This window comes from Engraulis encrasicolus, chromosome 10 (assembly GCF_034702125.1).
Source record: "Engraulis encrasicolus isolate BLACKSEA-1 chromosome 10, IST_EnEncr_1.0, whole genome shotgun sequence".
NCBI lineage: Eukaryota > Metazoa > Chordata > Actinopteri > Clupeiformes > Engraulidae > Engraulis > Engraulis encrasicolus.
This window is the reverse complement of record NC_085866.1, coordinates 8,050,654-8,073,153: the sequence shown is the minus strand read 5'-3', so window position 1 is coordinate 8,073,153 and position 22,500 is coordinate 8,050,654. Positions and strand designations below refer to the sequence as shown.

The following is a 22,500-nucleotide window of genomic DNA, read 5'->3' as shown; positions in this document are numbered from 1 at the left end:
CAATGTTATGAAAAAACCAACGTCACGTCTCCCACCCGTGTACATGCTTGTGTGTAAGAGACGTGCAGAGAGAGAGAGAGAAACGAGAGAGAGAGAGGGGGATATAATTTCTGTATATATACAGTATACTGTATCTACCTATTTCTGAAGAGTATATGTCTGTGTATGTGTATTGGTCAGGGCATGCCCGTACCTGATCCCTGTTGATCTTGCAGCTCATCGAGTGATCTGTCTTCTGATCTGACTTTCCCTCCATTCCCAACAACCTGCCCAGTAGGGGCTACACGATTATGGAAAAAAATCACAATTACCATTATGGGAAAAGTCATAATCACGATTATTTTCAATTAATTGCACGGCCCTGCTGCACAGCATCATTCTGCAGAATGATGCTGGTGCGCGCTCAACTTCTTGGAAAAAACAAAAGTCTTTGGGTGCGTGATAAAATGTATCAACTTAAGGAAGAAACATCCGCACTCACAAACTGTGTCTCATTATTTATTTATATTCTCACCATGTCCAAAAAGCAAACGCCTGATTTTAATGGACGTCGCCTGGGTACTAGTATGCATTGGCACTGCCCTTCTAACGATTCGATTACGATTCGGGAGGAAAAGATTACATTCGAAACGATTCAGTCCGATTCTACGATGCATTGCAATCTATTACATTTCTACTGAAGGCAAGGCAAATTGAACATCAGTCGTGAGGAAATACAAGCCTTGGGTGTTACTGAGGGAATTGATTCCCATGGATGTCATCAAACACCAGACGGCTATATACATTTTTGGGGGAATTGGATCTAAATGAGGGCACCATCAACTCACATTGACATTACATGGCCAAATCATTCATATAATACTGGGTGCTGGGGTGCTGGGTGATCTGAAGCCGAGACGAGATGTCTGCTGTCTGATGATGATGTACAAGATGGCAGATATGAGTAATCTACAGTATAACGTGTGATATTAGTACGTTTTGTCCCTGTTTTGTTCTGGTTTCTATGGTTGTCTGTAGTTCTAGACACGAGGTCAGCGCATGGCTTTTTTTTTGGATGGGTGCACAATGCCAGCGGTTGTGTAGTGATTGACTCCTGTATGGGCGTCACAAGCAAATGAGCTGCCGTGTATTGTTTTGTGAATCATGTCAATGCAAGTCCGTACAGAACCGCCGCACGCTTTTCCTGGAAGATGGCGTTTGGGTTTCCTGGGGTGAATATTTGGGATGTCTTGATGGTGTTTCGGGCGTGTTCGGGCACGCCTGGTAACACATACGTCGGTTTCCTGCTGACTTTGGGAAATATGCGAACACGACCCGCATCCATATCAAAGCCTTGGATGATTTAGGAGAAGAAAGAAAAGAAATGAAAAGAAAATATACTGTATCTTGTGAAGGTACAGGTAGCAAAAATCAGCAGTTCCATGGCCATGGTTATGATATCAACACCATAAGTGGACCTACATTGATTAAAAATGGCTTATTTAAGAATGTAGACATTTTGATTTATTGAAATGGTTCCCTATTTTTTGTGTTCAAATTAAGAAGCGGTTAATACACAGGTTATTTCTGTTATGGTAAATATACACGTACAGTCTGTTTTCTGTTGTTACAGTTATGGGTTACGTTTTTTTCACAAGTCATAGAGTAGGTAAAGTATTCCAATTGTATTCCAGTATTCCAGTATTCCATTCTAGTATGCACTCAGTTCAAGTGAGGAAATGTAAACATGTCCGCCCCTGCCCCTGCCACTGACCTGATGCAGGCCGTCAATCACTCTTCACCACTGCAGACCAGAGGTCAGGCGATGGGGCCAGGTGTGCTGCTGTGTGGCGTGTAGTGAAGAGTCGTTAACATGTAACCTCAGGTCAGACATGCTCTGCTCTTATACAGCTGTCAGTAAAGCAGAGCCAGGTGGAGCGGGAGTGCACGGCAGGCGGGAGATATATGCTGCAACCAGGGAGGTCCAATGGCTGGGATGTAGTTTGCGGAGAGACGTATTTCGTATTTCGTGTTTCGTGACACACGTATTTCGTGACACAAAATGACTTTATTTCTATAATACATCATCCTGATATTTGATTATAATATTTATATTTTACTTGGTAACATTCCACCTTAACATGACCCTAATATCAGGATTGGCAACTGAATCCATATATGGCCATACTGCATAGATGGGACCTTCGCAGTGCTGTGAGCATGCGGAAGTGCACCATATTTTTTCATGTTTTTATTTGTTAAGATGGTTTTTTTTGTCTTTTACAACTTAATTTGACAGGTCAGTTTGAGAGGTGGACAGGAAGCGTATGGGGAGAGAGACGGGGAGGGGGTCGCAAATGACCCGGGCCGGGAATCGAACCCGGGTCGGCCGCATGGCAGACGAGTACCCTACCGGTTGGCCACGGCAGGGCCCCAGCACCATATTTATTCTTTAACCAAAATCATTCGCCTGACCTACAGTTGTCGCATTTTGCTACAATTTTATTTCATGGCATGTCATGTTTGACAAAAAGAAGTTTCTGTGAGAGATTATGTTATAGTGTCTGGACTCTGGAGGGCTGCTTTTCAAATGCAAATGACTGCTGATGGTCACTGTTGATGAGGGATGTGTTGTACAGTGGGTGCGTGCGTGCGTGCGTGCGTGCCTGCGTGCCTGCGTGCCTGCGTGCCTGCGTGCCTGCGTGCCTGCGTGCCTGCGTGCCTGCGTGCCTGCGTGCGTCAGAGGGCTTACCTATGTGGTCAGACATACGTACGCACATGCATGTCTGTTGCTATTGTGCATGTGTCTACAGAGAGAGTGATAGATGAATGAGACAGAGATGCATGTGTGTGTTTATAGATTACTGTTTGCTTTTGTGTGTGCGTACGTGCGTGCGTGCGTGCCTGCGTGCGTACGTGTCACCTGAGCCACTGTTGCTGCATATATTAGTGAATTAGTGATATTTATGAATAATATCTTCATTGTCTTGTCTCTCTCCCTCTCTGTCGCCTGCAGTACTCCCCTCTGCTGAAGAAGCTGTACTGCCAGATTGCCAAGACCTGTCCAATCCAAGTCAAGCTGGCCTCGGCCCCGCCCCCCGGCTGCATCGTCAGGGCGATGCCCATATACAAGAAGGCGGAGCATGTCACAGAGGTGGTCAAGCGATGCCCCAACCATGAGCTCGGACGCGACTTCAACGACGGTGAGGAGCAACTTGTCATCATTTCCAATATCGACAATAAACATGTGAAAGTATATGTATTGTAATAGTATTTGTTAAAATTAGATTGCGCGTGTGTGCATTTCTAATCGTTTCTGTTAACATCTTTTCCACTTCCTTGTGGCCTCCCAACTCTTTCTGTCTGTCTGTCTATTATGTGACTATCTATGACTTATGCTAGACGCAGCCACTATGGACCTTACGCCTCTAAGAATCCTGGTCCTAACCCACGTTGACCTTATATGACTCTACAATCTCTATCTATCTCTTCTTCCTCTGCCTTCCTGCTATGTCTGCCTCTCCTCTCTACCTCTCCTTTTAAATCCATCTCTAACAATGATGTTTTTTTCCCATTTGTTAAGCACTTTGAGTTGCATGCCTTGTATGATACAGTGCTATACAAATTATTATTATTATTATTATTATTATTATTATTATTATTATTATTATTATCATTATTAATTTCTCCATTCATTCTCTCTCTCTCTCTCTCTCTCTCTCTCTCTCTCCCTTTCTTTCTCTCTCTCCTTCTCTCTCTCTCTCCCCCCCCCCCACTATAGGCCAGGTGGCTCCAGCCAGTCACCTGATTAGGGTGGAGGGGAGTAACATGGCCCAGTATGTGGATGACCCCGTCACAGGCAGACAGAGCGTCCTGGTCCCTTACGAATGTCCACAGGTGGGGTTCTCTCACAAATACACACACACATGGGCTTGCATGCGCACACACATACGTGTGCACTCGCGCGCGCACACACACACAGTTTTTTCTCCACCAGTCACGGTGGCAGGTAGATTTCAAAATCTACCAGTCACTCACTGTTTTTACCAGTCAAAGTGACTGGTGGGTTGAAAAATGTACCAGTCACCACTGAAATGTACCCGTCATTGGCAGGTGGACGGGTACTTATTTCCATCCCTGACACACACACACACACACACAAACACACACACACACACACACACACACACACACACACATACACACACACACACACACACACACACACACACACACACACACACACACACACACACACACACACACACACACACACACACACACACACACACACACACACACACACACACACAGACATGCATGTGCGTACGTATATCTGACCACATAGGTAAGCCCTCTGACACACCAGAACACTCTCTCAGAGTCTGTGTGTGGTCAGATCACTGCCTCTCTGAAACATGTTAACCACCATACCTTGCACATTTGCACCTTCATGCACACATGGCATCATTGCTACTCTCCCTTCTCTGCCAAATCCAGTGTTTCCATACAGTAGTGCATGTGTGTATTAAACCTAGACCCAATGCAGTGCTGGACATGGCAATAAGTGGCAGTGCACCGTTTACGAAGATGAAAGTGTGAAAAAATAGGATGCGTCCAATATTAAAATATTGATATATAACGACAAATACTGACAATTTTCTTGTCCTAAGACTATATTTTGCCATGAGAGCATATGATATTGTATTATAGTTATAGTCATATCTATTCTGCAAAGTCATAGTAGGAGATAAATGGTAGGTGCTTAATGAATTGCTCTTGAATGACTTGAATCTATGTGTATGATGTGATATGTACTGATGTGCTCCTGCTCTTTGAAACAGGCATGATTTTCATCATGTTCATAGCCGCAAGGCATATGTAATTGCCATGTTCAAGTGTGCATACGTGTGTGTGTGTGTGTGTGTGTGTGTGTGTGTGTGTGTGTGTGTGTGTGTGTGTGTGTGTGTGTATGTGTGTGTGTGTGTGTGCGTGTGCGCCCGTGTGTGTGTGTGCGTTTCTGTGTGTGTGTGTGTGTGTTTGTGTGTGTGTGTGTGTGTGTGTGTGTGTGTGTGTGTGTGTGTGTGTGTGTGTGTGTGTGTGTGTGTGTGTGTGTGTGTGTGCGTGGGGGGGGTGAGGCAGGGCTGAAGAGAGATGAGTGGGGTGAGGCAGGGCTGAAGAGAGATGAATGACTCAGGTCAGAATCAGTGTTGCCAGATTGGGCGGGACTTGGGATGACCATCTGCGGGTAAAAATGGGAAAAATTGGCCATTTGTTTTTTTTTTTTTCAGCAGTTTTGTGCCCATACAAATCAATGCAATTTGTTGAAATTGGGTGAAATATAGCGCATTTTGGCGTTTTTTGAGGACCTTTTGGACGGGATTTGATCAGACACATCTGGCAACACTGGTCAGGATGCTTTCACCTCCCCGTGTTGATGAGCTTCTCGCCCTCGCCACACGTGTTGCAACTTGTTCTTTACCTAAGAAGTAATTGTAGCCTTGGTGTGGAAATAGCAGTTATAAGGGGCATTATGCACCACAGAGGTACACACTCTGGTAGCCCACTATGATGGTGCCACCTACTGGTTGGGCTGAAGAACACAGGTTTATTAGGAAGAAGATAAATGGTAGTGCGCCATCTATGGCCAAATTCACAAGTTAAATAAAATAAAAAATCTGTAATCTCACCGTGTGATTATTGGCTCATGTAATATTATTCACAATATACATGGGCAGTCATGGGTAAGCGGTTAGGGTGTCAGACTTGTAGCCCAAAAGTTGCCGGTTCGACTCCCAACCCACCAGGTTGGAGGGGGGAGTAATTAACCAGTGCTCTCCCCCATCCTCCTCCATGACTAAGGTACCCTGAGCATGGTACCGTCCGGCCACACTTGGGGCGCCATTGAGGGCTGGCCCCTTGCACAGGTGAGGCATAAATGTAATTTTGTTGTGTGCAATGTGTAGCATTCACTTGTGTACTGTGGAGTGCTGAGTCACAATGACAATGGGAGTTGGAGTTTCCCAATTGGGTTTCTTGTATATTACTGCATCATAAATGTTTACATGAAAAGGGATGTCAGGGTATATTCACCTATGCCTAGGAAACAGATACCTTCATGATGTTTAAAAATGACATTTTTGTGGGGGCGCTGTGGCGCAGCGCGCTGGGCCCCCCACATTTGGGCTTGCATTCCCATGGGGAACCCGGTTCGAATCCGGCCGGGGTCATTTCCTGATCCCACCCCGTCTCTCTGTCCCACTTGCTTCCTGTCACCATCTCAAACTGTCCTATCAAGTAAAGGCATAAAAAGCCCCTAAAAATATATATATATTTTTAAAAAAATGACATGTTTATTCTCTGCAGGTGGGAACAGAGTTCACCACCATCCTCTACAACTTCATGTGCAACAGCAGCTGCGTGGGGGGCATGAACAGAAGACCTATCCTCATCATCATCACGCTGGAGACGCGAGAGTAAGGAAAAACACACACACACGCACGCACGCACACACATTTTACTTCTTGACAGATATACAATTATCATGGCACAATCCAAATTTTTTTTAAAAGGAGTCCAATACAGCACTAGAATCTTCTGTTCATAACGTCCCAAGGATAAAGGTGGCACCTGCATTTCCACACACACACACACACACACACACACACACACACACACACACACACACACACACACACACACACACACACACACACACACACACACACACACACACACACACACACACACACACACACACACACACAATGCAGCATCATCTCATGTAAGAGAAAATACACTGATGTTCTTATGTCTTCCTGTAAAGCATCTTTGAGTACCAGGAAAAGCGCTATATAAACAGATGCATTTATTAGGGCCCGAGCACCGGAGGGTGCGAGGCCCTATTGTTCTTGCAATGTTTTTTATTAGGGCCCGAGCACCGGAGGGTGCGAGGCCCTATTGTTCTTGCAATGTTTTTTATTATTATTAGGGCCCGAGCACCGGAGGGTGCGAGGCCCTATTGTTCTTGCTTTGTGATACATTTTTCCCGCACGTCGGACCATTTTTGAAGTGGTTGCCATGCGTAACTTTGAACGAAACTTGGCACAGGTGTTGGATATGGTGGCACGATGGACTCCAATAAAGCTCAGCCCCCAAATCGGCCGACGGGCTCAGTAGCGCCCCCTTAAGTCATAGGCCTATGGGGCGGGACCGGAATAAAGTTGAAGCTAAGGGCACCAAATTATTTGCGCTTGTATAACTCCCTAAGACAAGCAAAAAAGTCTCTAAGGTGCCATGGCCACACCCAACAGGAAGTGAGGTAATTGGAGCTAAAGTTGAACTTTTGTCAACTTTTGGCATACGACAAAATTGTCATACCATGAACTTTGATGTACTTGTCCTAAACCGTACAACTGTTTGGTTTCGTTTCAATTTGTAAATGATCTTAAGACATCGCAGATGATATATTGCGAAGGAATTTTCAATATGTTGTAAGAAAACAAGATGGCGGCTTGATGTATTCTGATGAAAAAATGACCGAAAATGTGCCTCCACTGTGCCCTTTCTGAGGGGGTTGCCATGCATATCTTTCAAAGTTGCTTTGCACAGGTGTTTGGTAGGACACAACGTACCTCTCAAAACAAGCCCCACCCCTAACTCAGGACATGGGCTCTGTAGCGCCCCCTTAAATCATAGGCCTATGGTGTGGGACCGGCATAAAGTTGAAGCTACGGACTCCAAATTTTTTTTGTGTGTGTATCTCACTATGCCAATCAAAAAAGTCGTTGGGATGCCATGACCACACCCAACAGGAAGTGAGGTAATTGGACTAGAAATTCAACTTTTGACATACGTCAAAATTGTCATACCATGAACTTTGATGTACTTGTCCTGAACCGTACAACTGTTCGGTTTCGTTTCATTTTGTAAATGATCTTAAGACATTGCAGATGATATATTGCGAAGGAATTTTCAATATGTTGTAAGAAAACAAGATGGCGGCTTGATGTATTCTGATGAAAAAATGACAGAAAATGTGCCTCCACTATGCCCTTTCTGAGGGGGTTGCCATGCATATATTTCAATGTTGCTTTGCACAAGTGTTTGGTAGGACACAACGTACCTCACAAAACAAGCCCCACCCCTTAGTCAGCACATGGGCTCTGTAGCGCCCCCTTAAGTCATGGGCCTATGGGGTGGGACCGGCATAAAGTTAAAGCTACGGACTCCAAAATTAGTGTGTGTGTGTATCTCACTAAGCCAATCAAAAAAGTATTTCGGATGCCATGGCCACACCCAACAGGAAGTGAGGTAATTGGACATGAAATGCAACTTTTGACATGAGACAAAATTGTCATACCACGAACTTTGATGTACTTGTCCTGAACCGTACAACTGTTCGGTTTTGTTTCAATTTGTAAATTATCTTAAGACATTGCAGATTATATATTGCAAAGGAATTTTCAATATGTTGTAAGAAAACAAGATGGCGGCTTGATGAATTCTCGTGAAAAAATCACAGAAAATGTGCCCTTTCTGAGGGGGTTGCCATGCATATCTTTCAAAGTTACTTCACACAGGTGTTTGGTAGGGCAGCACGTACCTCTCCAAACAAGCCCCGCCCCTAACTCAGTACATGGGCCAATGGGGCGGGTTCAGAATAAAGTTCAAGCTGCGGACTTCAAAATGTTAATGGATGTGTATCTGACTAAAACGAACAAAAAATGTCATGCAGTGACATGGCCACGCCCAACAGGAAGTGAGATAATTGGACCTCTTATTGAAACAGGAAGTTGGCCACCATTTTAGTTTGCAGTGTTTTTAAAACAGTGCAAATGCACGTGTTCATGCATATAATATATATAAACCTTTTTTTATATGCCTACTATGGCAACCCGATATGGCGCCACCATGTGGTAGGCAAATGAACTGCAGTAAAAGTGGAGTTCTTCAATATCTTTATCTCGTGAACCGAACGTCGTAGAGACTCCGTTTTTGTTTTGGGCAGGATGTGATGGGGCAATATGCCCCACCTTCAGCCGCAGGTGCGAGGGCCCGTCATCGCCGCTCGCGGCTTTAATTATTATTATTAGGGCCCGAGCACCGGAGGGTGCGAGGCCCTATTGTTCTTGCAATGTTTTTTATTATTATTATTATTTTTCTCCTCCCCGCCTGTCGGGCCATTTTTGAGGTGGTTGCCATGCTCAACTTTTAACGAAACTTGGCACAGGTGTTGGATATGGGTGCAAGACGGACTCCAAAAAAGCCCCGCCCCCAAATCGGCCCACGGGCTCAGTAGCGCCCCCTTAAGTCATGGGCCTATGGGGCGGGACCGGCAAAAAGTTGAAGCTGCGGACTCCAAATTTTTTTTGCTTGTATAACTCACTAAGACAAGCAAAAAAGTCTTTAAGATACCATGGCCACACCCAACAGGAAGTGAGGTAATTGGACTTGAAGTTGAACTTTTGGCAACTTTTGACATACAACAAAATTGTCATACCATGAACTTTGATGTACTTGTCCTGAACGGTACACTTGTTCGGTTTCGTTTCAATTTGTAAATGATCTTAAGACATCGCAGATGATATATTGCGAAGGAATTTTTAATATGTTGTAAGAAAACAAGATGGCGGCTTGCTGAAGTCTGATGAAAAATCACAGAAAATGTGCTTCTACTGTGCCCTTTCTGAGGGGGTAGCCATGCATATTTTTCAACATTGCTTCGCACAGGTGTTTGGTTAGGCAGCATGTACCTCTCCAAACAAGCCCCACCCCTAACTCAGCACATGGGCTCTGTAGCGCCCCCCTAAGTCCTGGGCCTATGGGCCTGGACCGGCATAAAGTTGGAGCTAAGGACTCCAAATTTTTTTTGGGTGTGTATCTCACTAAGAGATGCAAAAAAGTCTACAGGAGGCCATGGCCACACCCAACAGGAAGTGAGGTAATTGGACTTGAAGTTGAACTTTTGACATATGCCCAAATTGTCATACCATGTACTTTGAAGTACTCCTCCTGAACCGTACACTTGTTTGGTTTTGTTCCAATTTGCAAATGATCTTAAGACATTGGAGATGATATTTTGTGAAGGAATTTTCAATATGTTTTAAGAAAACAAGATGGCGGCTTGATGAATTCTGGTGAAAAAATTACAGAACATGTGCCCTTTCTGAGGGGGTTGCCATGCATATCTTTCAAAGTTACTTCGCACAGGTTTTTGGTAGGGCAGCACGTACCTCTCCAAACAAGCCCCACCCCTAACTCAGCACATGGGCTCTGTAGCGCCCCCCTAAGTCCTGGGCCTATAGGCCTGGACCGGCATAAAGTTGGAGCTAAGGACTCCAAATTTTTTTTGGGTGTGTATCTCACTAAGAGATGCAAAAAAGTTTACAGGAGGCCATGGCCACACCCAACAGGAAGTGAGGTAATTGGACTTGAAGTTGAACTTTTGACATATGCCCAAATTGTCATACCATGTACTTTGAAGTACTCCTCCTGAACTGTACACTTGTTTGGTTTTGTTCCAATTTGCAAATGATCTTAAGACATCGGAGATGATATTTTGTGAAGGAATTTTCAATATGTTTTAAGAAAACAAGATGGCGGATTGATGAATTCTGGTGAAAAAATTACAGAACATGTGCCCTTTCTGAGGGGGTTGCCATGCATATCTTTCAAAGTTACTTCGCACAGGTTTTTGGTAGGGCAGCACGTACCTCTCCAAACAAGCCCCACCCCTAACTCAGCACATGGGCTCTGTAGCGCCCCCCTAAGTCCTGGGCCTATAGGCCTGGACCGGCATAAAGTTGGAGCTAAGGACTCCAAATTTTTTTTGGGTGTGTATCTCACTAAGAGATGCAAAAAAGTTTACAGGAGGCCATGGCCACACCCAACAGGAAGTGAGGTAATTGGACTTGAAGTTGAACTTTTGACATATGCCCAAATTGTCATACCATGTACTTTGAAGTACTCCTCCTGAACTGTACACTTGTTTGGTTTTGTTCCAATTTGCAAATGATCTTAAGACATCGGAGATGATATTTTGTGAAGGAATTTTCAATATGTTTTAAGAAAACAAGATGGCGGATTGATGAATTCTGGTGAAAAAATTACAGAACATGTGCCCTTTCTGAGGGGGTTGCCATGCATATCTTTCAAAGTTACTTCGCACAGGTTTTTGGTAGGGCAGCACGTACCTCTCCAAACAAGCCCCGCCCCTAACTTGATACATGGGCTCTGTATCGCCCCCTTAAGTCATGGGCCTTTGGGGCGGGTTCAGCATGAAGTTCAAGCTACGGACTTCAAAATTTTGAAGGATGTGTATCTGACTACAACGAACAAAAAATGTCATGCAGTGACATGGCCACGCCCAACAGGAAGTGAGATAATTGGACCTCTTATTGAAACAGGAAGTTGGCCACCATTTTAGTTTGCAGTGTTTTTAAAACAGTGCAAATGCACGTGTTCATGCATATAATGAATATAAACCTTTTTCTATATGCCTACTATGGCAACCTGATATAGCGCCACCATATGGTAGGCAAATGAACTGCAGTAAAAGTGGATTTCTTAAATATCTTTATCTCGTGAACCGAACGTCGTAGAGACTCCATTTTTGTTTTGGGCAGGATGTGGAGGGATTTGGGGCGATATGCCTTGGACCGTAGGTGCGAGGGCCCGTCATCGCCGCTCGCGGCTTTAATTATTATTATTATTTGTCTTCTCCCCGCACGTCGGGCCATTTTTGAGGTGGTTGCCATGCGTGAATTTGAACGAAACTCGGCACAGGTATTCGGTATGTGGGCACGATGGACTCCAAAAAAGCCCCGCCCCCAAATCGGTCCACGGGCTCTGTAGCGCCCCCCTGAAAAAAGGCCTATGGGCCGGGACCGGCATAAAGTTGAAGCTACGGACTCCAATTTTTTTTCACTTGTATACCTCACTAAGACAAGCAAAAAAGTCTTTGAGATGCCATGGCCACACCCAACAGGAAGTGAGGTAATTGGACTTAAAGTTGAACTTTTGTCAACTTTTGACATACGACAAAATTGTCATACCATGAACTTTGATGTACTCCTCCTGAACCGTACACTTGTTCGGTTTCGTTTCAATTTGTAAATGATCTTAAGACATCGCAGATGATATATTGCGAAGGAATTTTTAATATGTTGTAAGAAAACAAGATGGCGGCTTGCTGAAGTCTGATGACAAAATCACAGAAAATGTGCTTCTACTGTGCCCTTTCTGAGGGGGTTGCCATGCATATCTTTCAACATTGCTTCGCACAGGTGTTTGGTAAGGCAGCACGTACCTCTCCAAACAAGCCCCACCCCCATCTCAGCAAATGGGCTCTGTAGCGCCCCCCTAAGTCCTGGGCCTATGGGCCTGGACCGGCATAAAGTTGAAGCTACGGACTCCAAATTTTTTTTGGGTGTGTATCTCACTAAGAGATGCAAAAAAGTCTACAGGAGGCCATGGCCACACCCAACAGGAAGTGAGGTAATTGGACTTGAAGTTGAACTTTTGACATATGCCCAAATTGTCATACCATGTACTTTGAAGTACTCCTCCTGAACCGTACACTTGTTTGGTTTTGTTCCAATTTGCAAATGATCTTAAGACATCGGAGATGATATTTTGTGAAGGAATTTTCAATATGTTGTAAGAAAACAAGATGGCGGCTTGATGAATTCTGGTGAAAAAATCACAGAAAATGTGCCCTTTCTGAGGGGGTTGCCATGCATATCTTTCAAAGTTACTTCGCACAGCTGTTTGGTAGGGTAGCACGTACCTCTCCAAACAAGCCCCGCCCCTAACTCGGTACAAGGGGTCTGTAGCGCCCCCTTAAGTCATGGGCCTGTGGGGCGGGTTCAGCATTAAGTTCAAGCTACGGACTTCAAAATTTTTATGGATGTGTATCTTACTAAGACGAACAAAAAATGACATGCAGTGACATGGCCACGCCCAACAGGAAGTGAGATAATTGGACCTCTTATTGAAACGGGAAGTTGGCCACTATTTTAGTTTGCAGTGTTTTTAAAACAGTGCACGTGTTCATGCATATAATGAGTATAAACCTTTTTCTATATGCCTACTATGGCAACCTGATATAGCGCCACCATATGGTAGGCAAATGAACTGCAGTAAAAGTGGATGTCTTAAATATCTTTATCTCGTGAACCGAACGTCGTAGAGACTCCATTTTTTTGGGGGGCAGGATGTGACGGGATTTGGGGCGATATGCCTTGAACCGTAGGTGCGAGGGCCCGTCATCGCCGCTCGCGGCTTTAATTTTTATTATTATTTTTCTCCTTCCCGCACGTCGGGCCCGTTTTGAGGGGGTTGCCATGCGTAACTTTGAACGAAACTCGGCACAGGTGTTGGATAGGGTGTCACGATGGACTCCAATAAAACTCAGCCCCCAAATCGGCCGACGGGCTCAGTAGCGCCCCCTTAAGTCATGGGCCTATGGGGCGGGACCGGCAAAAAGTTGAAGCTACGGACTTCAAAATTGTATTGCTTGTATAGCTCACTAAGACAAGCAAAAAAGTCTTTGAGATGCCATGGCCACACCCAACAGGAAGTGAGGTAATTGGACTTAAAGTTGAACTTTTGTCAACTTTTGACATACAACAAAATTGTCATACCATGAACTTTGATGTACTCCTCCTGAACGGTACACTTGTTCGGTTTCGTTTCAATTTGTAAATGATCTTAAGACATCGCAGATGATATATTGCGAAGGAATTTTTAATATGTTGTAAGAAAACAAGATGGCGGCTTGCTGAAGTCTGATGAAAAAATCACAGAAAATGTGCTTTACTGTGCCCTTTCTGAGGGGGTTGCCATGCATATCTTTCAACATTGCTTCGCACAGGTGTTTGGTAAGGCAGCACGTACCTCTCCAAACAAGCCCCACCCCTAACTCAGCACATGGGCTCTGTAGCGCCCCCCTAAGTCCTGGGCCTATGGGCCTGGACCGGCATAAAGTTGAAGCTACGGACTCCAAAAATTTTTTGGGTGTGTATCTCACTAAGAGATGCAAAAAAGTCTACAGGAGGCCATGGCCACACCCAACAGGAAGTGAGGTAATTGGACTTGAAGTTGAACTTTTGACATATGCCCAAATTGTCATACCATGTACTTTGAAGTACTCCTCCTGAACCGTACACTTGTTTGGTTTTGTTCCAATTTGCAAATGATCTTAAGACATTGGAGATGATATTTTGTGAAGGAATTTTCAATATATTTTAAGAAAACAAGATGGCGGCTTGATGAATTCTGGTGAAAAAATCACAGAAAATGTGCCCTTTCTGAGGGGGTTGCCATGCATATCTTTCAAAGTTACTTCGCACAGCTGTTTGGTAGGGTAGCACGTACCTCTCCAAACAAGCCCCGCCCCTAACTCGGTACATGGGCTCTGTAGCGCCCCCTTAAGTCATGGGCCTATGGGGCGGGTTCAGCATTAAGTTCAAGCTACGGACTTCAACATTTTTATGGATGTGTATCTGACTAAAACGAACAAAAAATGTCATGCAGTGACATGGCCACGCCCAACAGGAAGTGAGATAATTGGACCTCTTATTGAAACAGGAAGTTGGCCACTATTTTAGTTTGCAGTGTTTTTAAAACAGTGCAAATGCATGTGTTCATGCATATAATGACTATAAACCTTTTTCTATATGCCTACTATGGCAACCTGATATAGCGCCACCATATGGTAGGCAAATGAACTGCAGTAAAAGTGGATTTCTTAAATATCTTTATCTCGTGAACCGAACGTCGTAGAGACTCCATTTTTGTTTTGGGCAGGATGTGACGGGATTTGGGGCGATATGCCTTGAACCGTAGGTGCGAGGGCCCGTCATCGCCGCTCGCGGCTTTAATTAGGGCCCGAGCACCGGAGGGTGCGAGGCCCTATTGTTCTTGCTTTGTGATACATTTTTCCCGCACGTCGGGCCATTTTTGAGGTGGTTGCCATGCGTAACTTTGAACGAAACTTGGCACAGGTGTTGGATATGGTGGCACGATGGACTCCAATAAAGCTCAGCCCCCAAATCGGCCGACGGGCTCAGTAGCGCCCCCTTAAGTCATGGGCCTATGGGGCGGGACCGGCATAAAGTTGAAGCTACGGGCACCAAATTGTTTGTGCTTGTATAACTCACTAAGACAAGCAAAAAAGTCTTTAAGATGCCATGGCCACACCCAACAGGAAGTGAGGTAATTGGAGCTAAAGTAGAACTTTTGTCAACTTTTGGCATACGACAAAATTGTCATACCATGAACTTTGATGTACTTGTCCTGAACCGTACAACTGTTTGGTTTCGTTTCAATTTGTAAATGATCTTAAGACATCGCAGATGATATATTGCGAAGGAATTTTCAATATGTTGTAAGAAAACAAGATGGCGGCTTGATGTATTCTGATGAAAAAATGACAGAAAATGTGCCTCCACTGTGCCCTTTCTGAGGGGGTTGCCATGCATATCTTTCAATGTTGCTTTGCACAGGTGTTTGGTAGGACACAAAGTATCTCTCAAAACAAGCCCCACCCCTAACTCAGCACATGGGCTCTGTAGCGCCCCCTTAAGTCATGGGCCTATGGGGCGGGACCAGCATAAAGTTGAAGCTACGGACTCCAACTTTGTTTTGTGCGTGTATCTCACTAAGCCGATCAAAAAAGTCTTTGGGATGCCATGGCCACACCCAACAGGAAGTGAGGTAATTGGACTTGAAATGCAACTTTTGACATACGACAAAATTGTCATACCATGAACTTTGATGTACTTGTCCTGAACCGTACAACTGTTCGGTTTCGTTTCAATTTGTAAATGATCTTAAGACATTGCAGATGATATATTGCGAAGGAATTTTCAATATGTTGTAAGAAAACAAGATGGCGGCTTGATGTATTCTGATGAAAAAATGACAGAAAATGTGCCTCCACTGTGCCCTTTCTGAGGGGGTTGCCATGCATATCTTTCAATGTTGCTTTGCACAGGTGTTTGGTAGGACACAACGTACCTCTCAAAACAAGCCCCACCCCTTACTCAGCACATGGGCTCTGTAGCGCCCCCTTAAGTCATGGGCCTATGGGGTGGGACCGGCATAAAGTTGAAGCTACGGACTCCAAAATTTGTGTGTGTGTGTATCTCACTAAGCTAATCAAAAAAGTCTTTAGGATGCCATGGCCACACCCAACAGGAAGTGAGGTAATCGAACTTGAAATTCAACTTTTGACATACGACAAAATTGTCATACCATGAACTTTGATGTACTTGTCCTGAACCGTACAACTGTTCGGTTTCGTTTCAATTTGTAAATGATCTTAAGACATTGCAGATGATATATTGCGAAGGAATTTTCAATATGTTGTAAGAAAACAAGATGGCGGCTTGATGTATTCTGATGAAAAAATGACAGAAAATGTGCCTCCACTATGCCCTTTCTGAGGGGGTTGCCATGCATATCTTTCAATGTTGCTTTGCACAGGTGTTTGGTAGGACACAGCGTACCTCTCAAAACAAGCCCCACCCCTTACTCAGCACATGGGCTCTGTAGCGCCCCCTTAAGTCATGGGCCTATGGGGTGGGACCGGCATAAAGTTGAAGCTACAGACTCCAAAATCTGTGTGTGTGTGTATCTCACTAAGCCAATCAAAAAAGTCTTTAGGATGCCATGGCCACACCCAACAGGAAGTGAGGTAATTGGACTTGAAATGCAACTTTTGACATACGACAAAATTGTCATACCATGAACTTTGATGTACTTGTCCTGAACCGTACAACTGTTCGGTTTCGTTTCAATTTTTAAATGATCTTAAGACATTGCAGATGATATATTGCGAAGGAATTGTCAATATGCTGTACGAAAACAATATGGCGGTTTGATGAAGTCTGATGAAAAAAATACAGAAAATGTGCCTCTAATGTGCCCTTTCTGAGGGGGTTGCCATGCATATCTTTCAACGTTGCTTTGCACAGGTGTTTGGTAGGGCAGCACGTACCTCTCCAAACAAGCCACACCCTTAAGACAGCTTATGGGCTCTGTAGCGCCCCCTTAAGTCATGGGTCTATAGGGCAGGACCAGAATAAACTTGAAGCTACGGACTCCAATTTTTTTTTGGATGTGTATCTTACTAAGACGAACAAAAAATGTCACACAGTGGCAAGGCTACTCCCAACAGGAAGTGAGATAATTGGACCTCTTTTTAAAACAGGAAGTTGGCCACCATTTTAGTTTGCAGTGTTTATAAAACAGTGCAAACGCATGTGTTCATTAATATAATGAATATAAACTTCTTCTATATGCCTAATATGGCAACTTGATATAGCGCCACCATATGGTAGGCAAATGAACTGCAGTAAAAGTGGAGTTCTTAAATAGCTGTATCTCGTGAACCGAACGTCGTAGAGACTCCATTTTTGTTTTGGGCAAGATGTGATGGGGCGATATGCCCCGCCTTGAGCCGTAGGTGCGAGGGCCCGTCATCGCCGCTCGCGGCTTTAATTAGGGCCCGAGCACCGGAGGGTGCGAGGCCCTATTGTTCTTGCTTTGTGATACATTTTTCCCGCACGTCGGGCCATTTTTGAGGTGGTTGCCATGCGTAACTTTGAACGAAACTTGGCACAGGTGTTGGATATGGTGGCACGATGGACTCCAATAAAGCTCAGCCCCCAAATCGGCCGACGGGCTCAGTAGCGCCCCCTTAAGTCATGGGCCTATGGGGCGGGATTGGCATAAAGTTAAAGCTATGGACTTCAAATTTTTATTGAGTGTGTATCGCACTATGACAATCAAAAAAGTCTTTTAAATGCCATGGACACACCCAACAGGAAGTGAGGTAATTGGAGCTAAAGTAGAACTTTTGTCAACTTTTGGCATACGACAAAATTGTCATACCATGAACTTTGATGTACTTGTCCTGAACCGTACAACTGTTCGGTTTCGTTTCAATTTGTAAATGATCTTAAGACATCGCAGATGATATATTGCGAAGGAATTTTCAATATGTTGTAAGAAAACAAGATGGCGGCTTGATGTATTCTGATGAAAAAATGACAGAAAATGTGCCTCCACTGTGCCCTTTCTGAGGGGGTTGCCATGCATATCTTTCAGTGTTGCTTTGCACAGGTGTTTGGTAGGACACAACGTACCTCTCAAAACAAGCCCCACCCCTAACTCAGGACATGGGCTCTGTAGCGCCCCCTTAAGTCATGGGCCTATGGGGCGGGACCGGCATAAAGTTGAAGCTACGGACTCCAAAATTTTTTTGTGTGTGTATCTCACTAAGCCAATCAAAAAAGTCTTTAGGATGCCATGACCACACCCAACAGGAAGTGAGGTAATTGGACTAGAAATTCAACTTTTGACATACGACAAAATTGTCATACCATGAACTTTGATGTACTTGTCCTGAACCGTACAACTGTTCGGTTTCGTTTCAATTTGTAAATGATCTTAAGACATCGCAGATGATATATTGCGAAGGAATTTTCAATATGTTGTAAGAAAACAAGATGGCGGCTTGATGTATTCTGATGAAAAAATGACAGAAAATGTGCCTCCACTATGCCCTTTCTGAGGGGTTAGCCATGCATATCTTTCAATGTTGCTTTGCACAGGTGTTTGGTAGGACACAGCGTACCTCTCAAAACAAGCCCCACCCCTTACCCAGCACATGGGCTCTGTAGCGCCCCCTTAAGTCATGGGCCTATGGGGTGGGACCGGCATAAAGTTGAAGCTACGGACTCCAAAATTTGTGTGTGTGTGTATCTCACTAAGCCAATCAAAAAAGTCTTTAGGATGCCATGGCCACACCCAACAGGAAGTGAGGTAATTGGACTTGAAATGCAACTTTTGACATACGACAAAATTGTCATACCATGAACTTTGATGTACTTGTCCTGAACCGTACAACTGTTCAATTTCGTTTCAATTTGTAAATGATCTTAAGACATTGCAGATGATATATTGCGAAGGAATTGTCAATATGCTGTACGAAAACAATATGGCGGTTTGATGAAGTCTGATGAAAAAATTACAGAAAATGTGCCTCTAATGTGCCCTTTCTGAGGGGGTTGCCATGCATATCTTTCAACGTTGCTTTGCACAGGTGTTTGGTAGGGCAGCACGTACCTCTCCAAACAAGCCACACCCTTAAGACAGCTTATGGGCTCTGTAGCGCCCCCTTAAGTCATGGGTCTATAGGGCAGGACCAGAATAAACTTGAAGCTACGGACTCCAATTTTTTTTTGGATGTGTATCTTACTAAGACGAACAAAAAATGTCATACAGTGGCAAGGCTAATCCCAACAGGAAGTGAGATAATTGGACCTCTTTTTAAAACAGGAAGTTGGCCACCATTTTAGTTTGCAGTGTTTATAAAACAGTGCAAACACATGTGTTCATTAATATAATGAATATAAACTTCTTCTATATGCCTAATATGGCAACTTGATATAGCGCCACCATGTGGTAGGCAAATGAACTGCAGTAAAAGTGGAGTTCTGAAATAGCTGTATCTCGTGAACCGAACGTCGTAGAGACTCCATTTTTGTTTTGGGCAGGATGTGATGGGGAGATATGCCCCGCCTTGAGCCGTAGGTGCGAGGGCCCGTCATCGCCGCTCGCGGCTTTAATTATTATTATTATTATTTTTTGTCTTCTTACCGCACGTCGGGCCCATTTTGAGGGGGTTGCCATGCGTAACTTTGAACGAAACTCGGCACAGGTATTCGGTATCTGGGCACGATGGACTCCAATTAAGCTCAGCCCCCAAATCGGCCGACGGGCTCAGTAGCGCCCCCCTGAAAAAATGGCCTATGGGGCGGGACTGGCAAAAATTTGAAGCTACGGACTCCAATTTTTTTTTACTTGTATACCTCACTAAGACAAGCAAAAAAGTCTTTGAGATGCCATGGCCACACCCAACAGGAAGTGAGGTAATTGGACTTAAAGTTGAACTTTTGTCAACTTTTGACATACAACAAAATTGTCATACCATGAACTTTGATGTACTCCTCCTGAACCGTACACTTGTTCGGTTTCGTTTCAATTTGTAAATGATCTTAAGACATCGCAGATGATATATTGCGAAGGAATTTTTAATATGTTGTAAGAAAACAAGATGGCGGCTTGCTGAAGTCTGATGAAAAAATCACAGAAAATGTGCTTTTACTGTGCCCTTTCTGAGGGGGTTGCCATGCATATCTTTCAACATTGCTTCGCACAGGTGTTTGGTAAGGCAGCACGTACCTCTCCAAACAAGCCCCACCCCCATCTCAGCAAATGGGCTCTGTAGCGCCCCCCTAAGTCCTGGGCCTATGGGCCTGGACCGGCATAAAGTTGAAGCTACGGACTCCAATTTTTTTTTGGGTGTGTATCTCACTAAGAGAAGCAAAAAAGTCTACAGGAGGCCATGGCCACACCCAACAGGAAGTGAGGTAATTGGACTTGAAGTTGAACTTTTGACATATGCCAAAATTGTCATACCATGTACTTTGAAGTACTCCTCCTGAACCGTACACTTGTTTGGTTTTGTTCCAATTTGCAAATGATCTTAAGACATCGGAGATGATATTTTGTGAAGGAATTTTCAATATGTTGTAAGAAAACAAGATGGCGGCTTGCTGAATTCTGATGAAAAAAACACAGAAAATGTGCCCTTTCTGAGGGGGTTGCCATGCATATCTTTCAAAGTTACTTAGCACAGGTATTTGGTAGGGCAGCATGTACCTCTCCAAACAAGCCCCGCCCCTAACTCGGTACATGGGCTCTGTAGCGGCCCCTTAAGTCATGGGCCTATTGGGCGGTTCAGCATAAAGTTCAAGCTACGGACTTCAATTTTTTTTTGGATGTGTATCTGACTAAAACGAACGAAAAATGTCATGCAGTGACATGGCCACGCCCAACAGGAAGTGAGATAATTGGACCTCTTATTGAAACAGGAAGTTGGCCACCATTTTAGTTTGCAGTGTTTTTAAAACAGTGCAAATGCACGTGTTCATGCATATAATGAATATAAACGTTTTTCTATATGCCTACTATGGCAACCTGATGTAGCGCCACCATATGGTAGGCAAATGAACTGCAGTAAAAGTGGATTTCTTAAACATCTTTATCTCGTGAACCGAATGTCGTAGAGACTCCATTTTTGTTTTGGGCAGGATGTGGCGGGATTTGAGGCGATATGCCTTGAACCGTAGGTGCGAGGGCCCGTCATCGCCGCTCGCGGCTTTAATTATTGTTATAATTACAGCCGTCTCCAAAAGTGTTGTTGCCTATCCATCTGTTTGGAATAATAACCGGCTAATAACCAATCTTTCAATCTTTCTTTGGTGCATGAAATGTATTTTTGTACATAAAACTTCGGTTCATTCGGATGGGTTGTAGCTTTTATATGAGTGACTTCTGAAGCCAAGTGATTAATTGAAAGTCAGGTAATTAGCAAATTAGTTATTCCAAACAGATGGATAGGCGACAACACTTTTGGAGACGGCAGTATTGTTATTAGTATTAGTATTGTTGTTGTTTTTGTTGTTGTTGTTGTTACTTATACACACGATCCTATTTCCTGTGCAGTGGTCAGGTGCTGGGGAGGAGGTCGTTTGAGGGTCGCATCTGTGCATGTCCGGGTCGCGACCGCAAGGCAGACGAGGACCACTTCAGAGAACAGCAGGCCATCAGTGACAGTGTCAGCAAGAATGGCAACACCAGCAAACGCAGTGAGTCTCATACACATCCACCTACCCCCCACCACCACCGACAGACAACACACACCAAGATATCTATGGAAATTTGCTTCCAATGGGATCGTCTACTGTAGAAGTTAGTGAGATCCAAGGATGAACTTATTCAGGCTTGTACGGTGTATCTCTTAAAATGTAACTTTTGTTATGTTTTTAATTGCACGACTCATAGCTAGACCAAAAGGGAAAGACATTACACAATGATGAGTTTAGCTGGTGTGTTCCATGACCCAAAAGTAGTGTAGGTGATGCGTGCACATCCAGTAAAACAGGTGCCGGATCAAAGAAACGCTCGTAAAAGAAGAAAGGAAATCCGCACACTGTTACTGCTCACCGACGTTTCGACCAACGTGAGCAGTAACAGTGTGCGGTGTTCCATGACTCATCATGGCTGCCGAGCTCAGATGCTCTTGTCCTTCCTCCTGAAGCAGACTTCAAGCAGAGCCCCCCCACCATGACCTGCCCCTCCCTCAACATGAAGAAGCGGCGCCATGGAGACGAGGAGATGTTCTACATCCCAGTGAGTCACTCGCTCAACCTCATTGGAAGATGTTTTATATAATTACTGTACATATGAGGAGCTTTGTTTGCAAAACGATGTATATCCGTTTTGGAACATTTCGGGAAATTTACCTTTTTTTGTATTGGGCATTCCATTGCATTGCGGTGCAAAATGGCTTTTTTATAGGTTTAAAAAAGTATGTTCTCAAAATATTTGAATGGCAAGAATTCACACATGAATGATGGCACTTCGGAACAGTCATTTCCAATA

General features: G+C 44.2%; 1 protein-coding gene across 1 annotated transcript in view; it reads left to right on the top strand.

The window, feature by feature from the left end:
* Positions 1-22,500, top strand: part of tp73 (tumor protein p73) — an 82,677-nt gene that overhangs the window by 33,756 nt on the left and 26,421 nt on the right. The window contains exons 5-9 of the mRNA XM_063207981.1: positions 2,996-3,182; positions 3,761-3,876; positions 6,346-6,455; positions 21,562-21,704; positions 22,160-22,248. Coding sequence (XP_063064051.1) covers positions 2,996-3,182; positions 3,761-3,876; positions 6,346-6,455; positions 21,562-21,704; positions 22,160-22,248 — 645 coding nt within the window. The remainder of the gene's footprint in view (positions 1-2,995; positions 3,183-3,760; positions 3,877-6,345; positions 6,456-21,561; positions 21,705-22,159; positions 22,249-22,500) is intronic.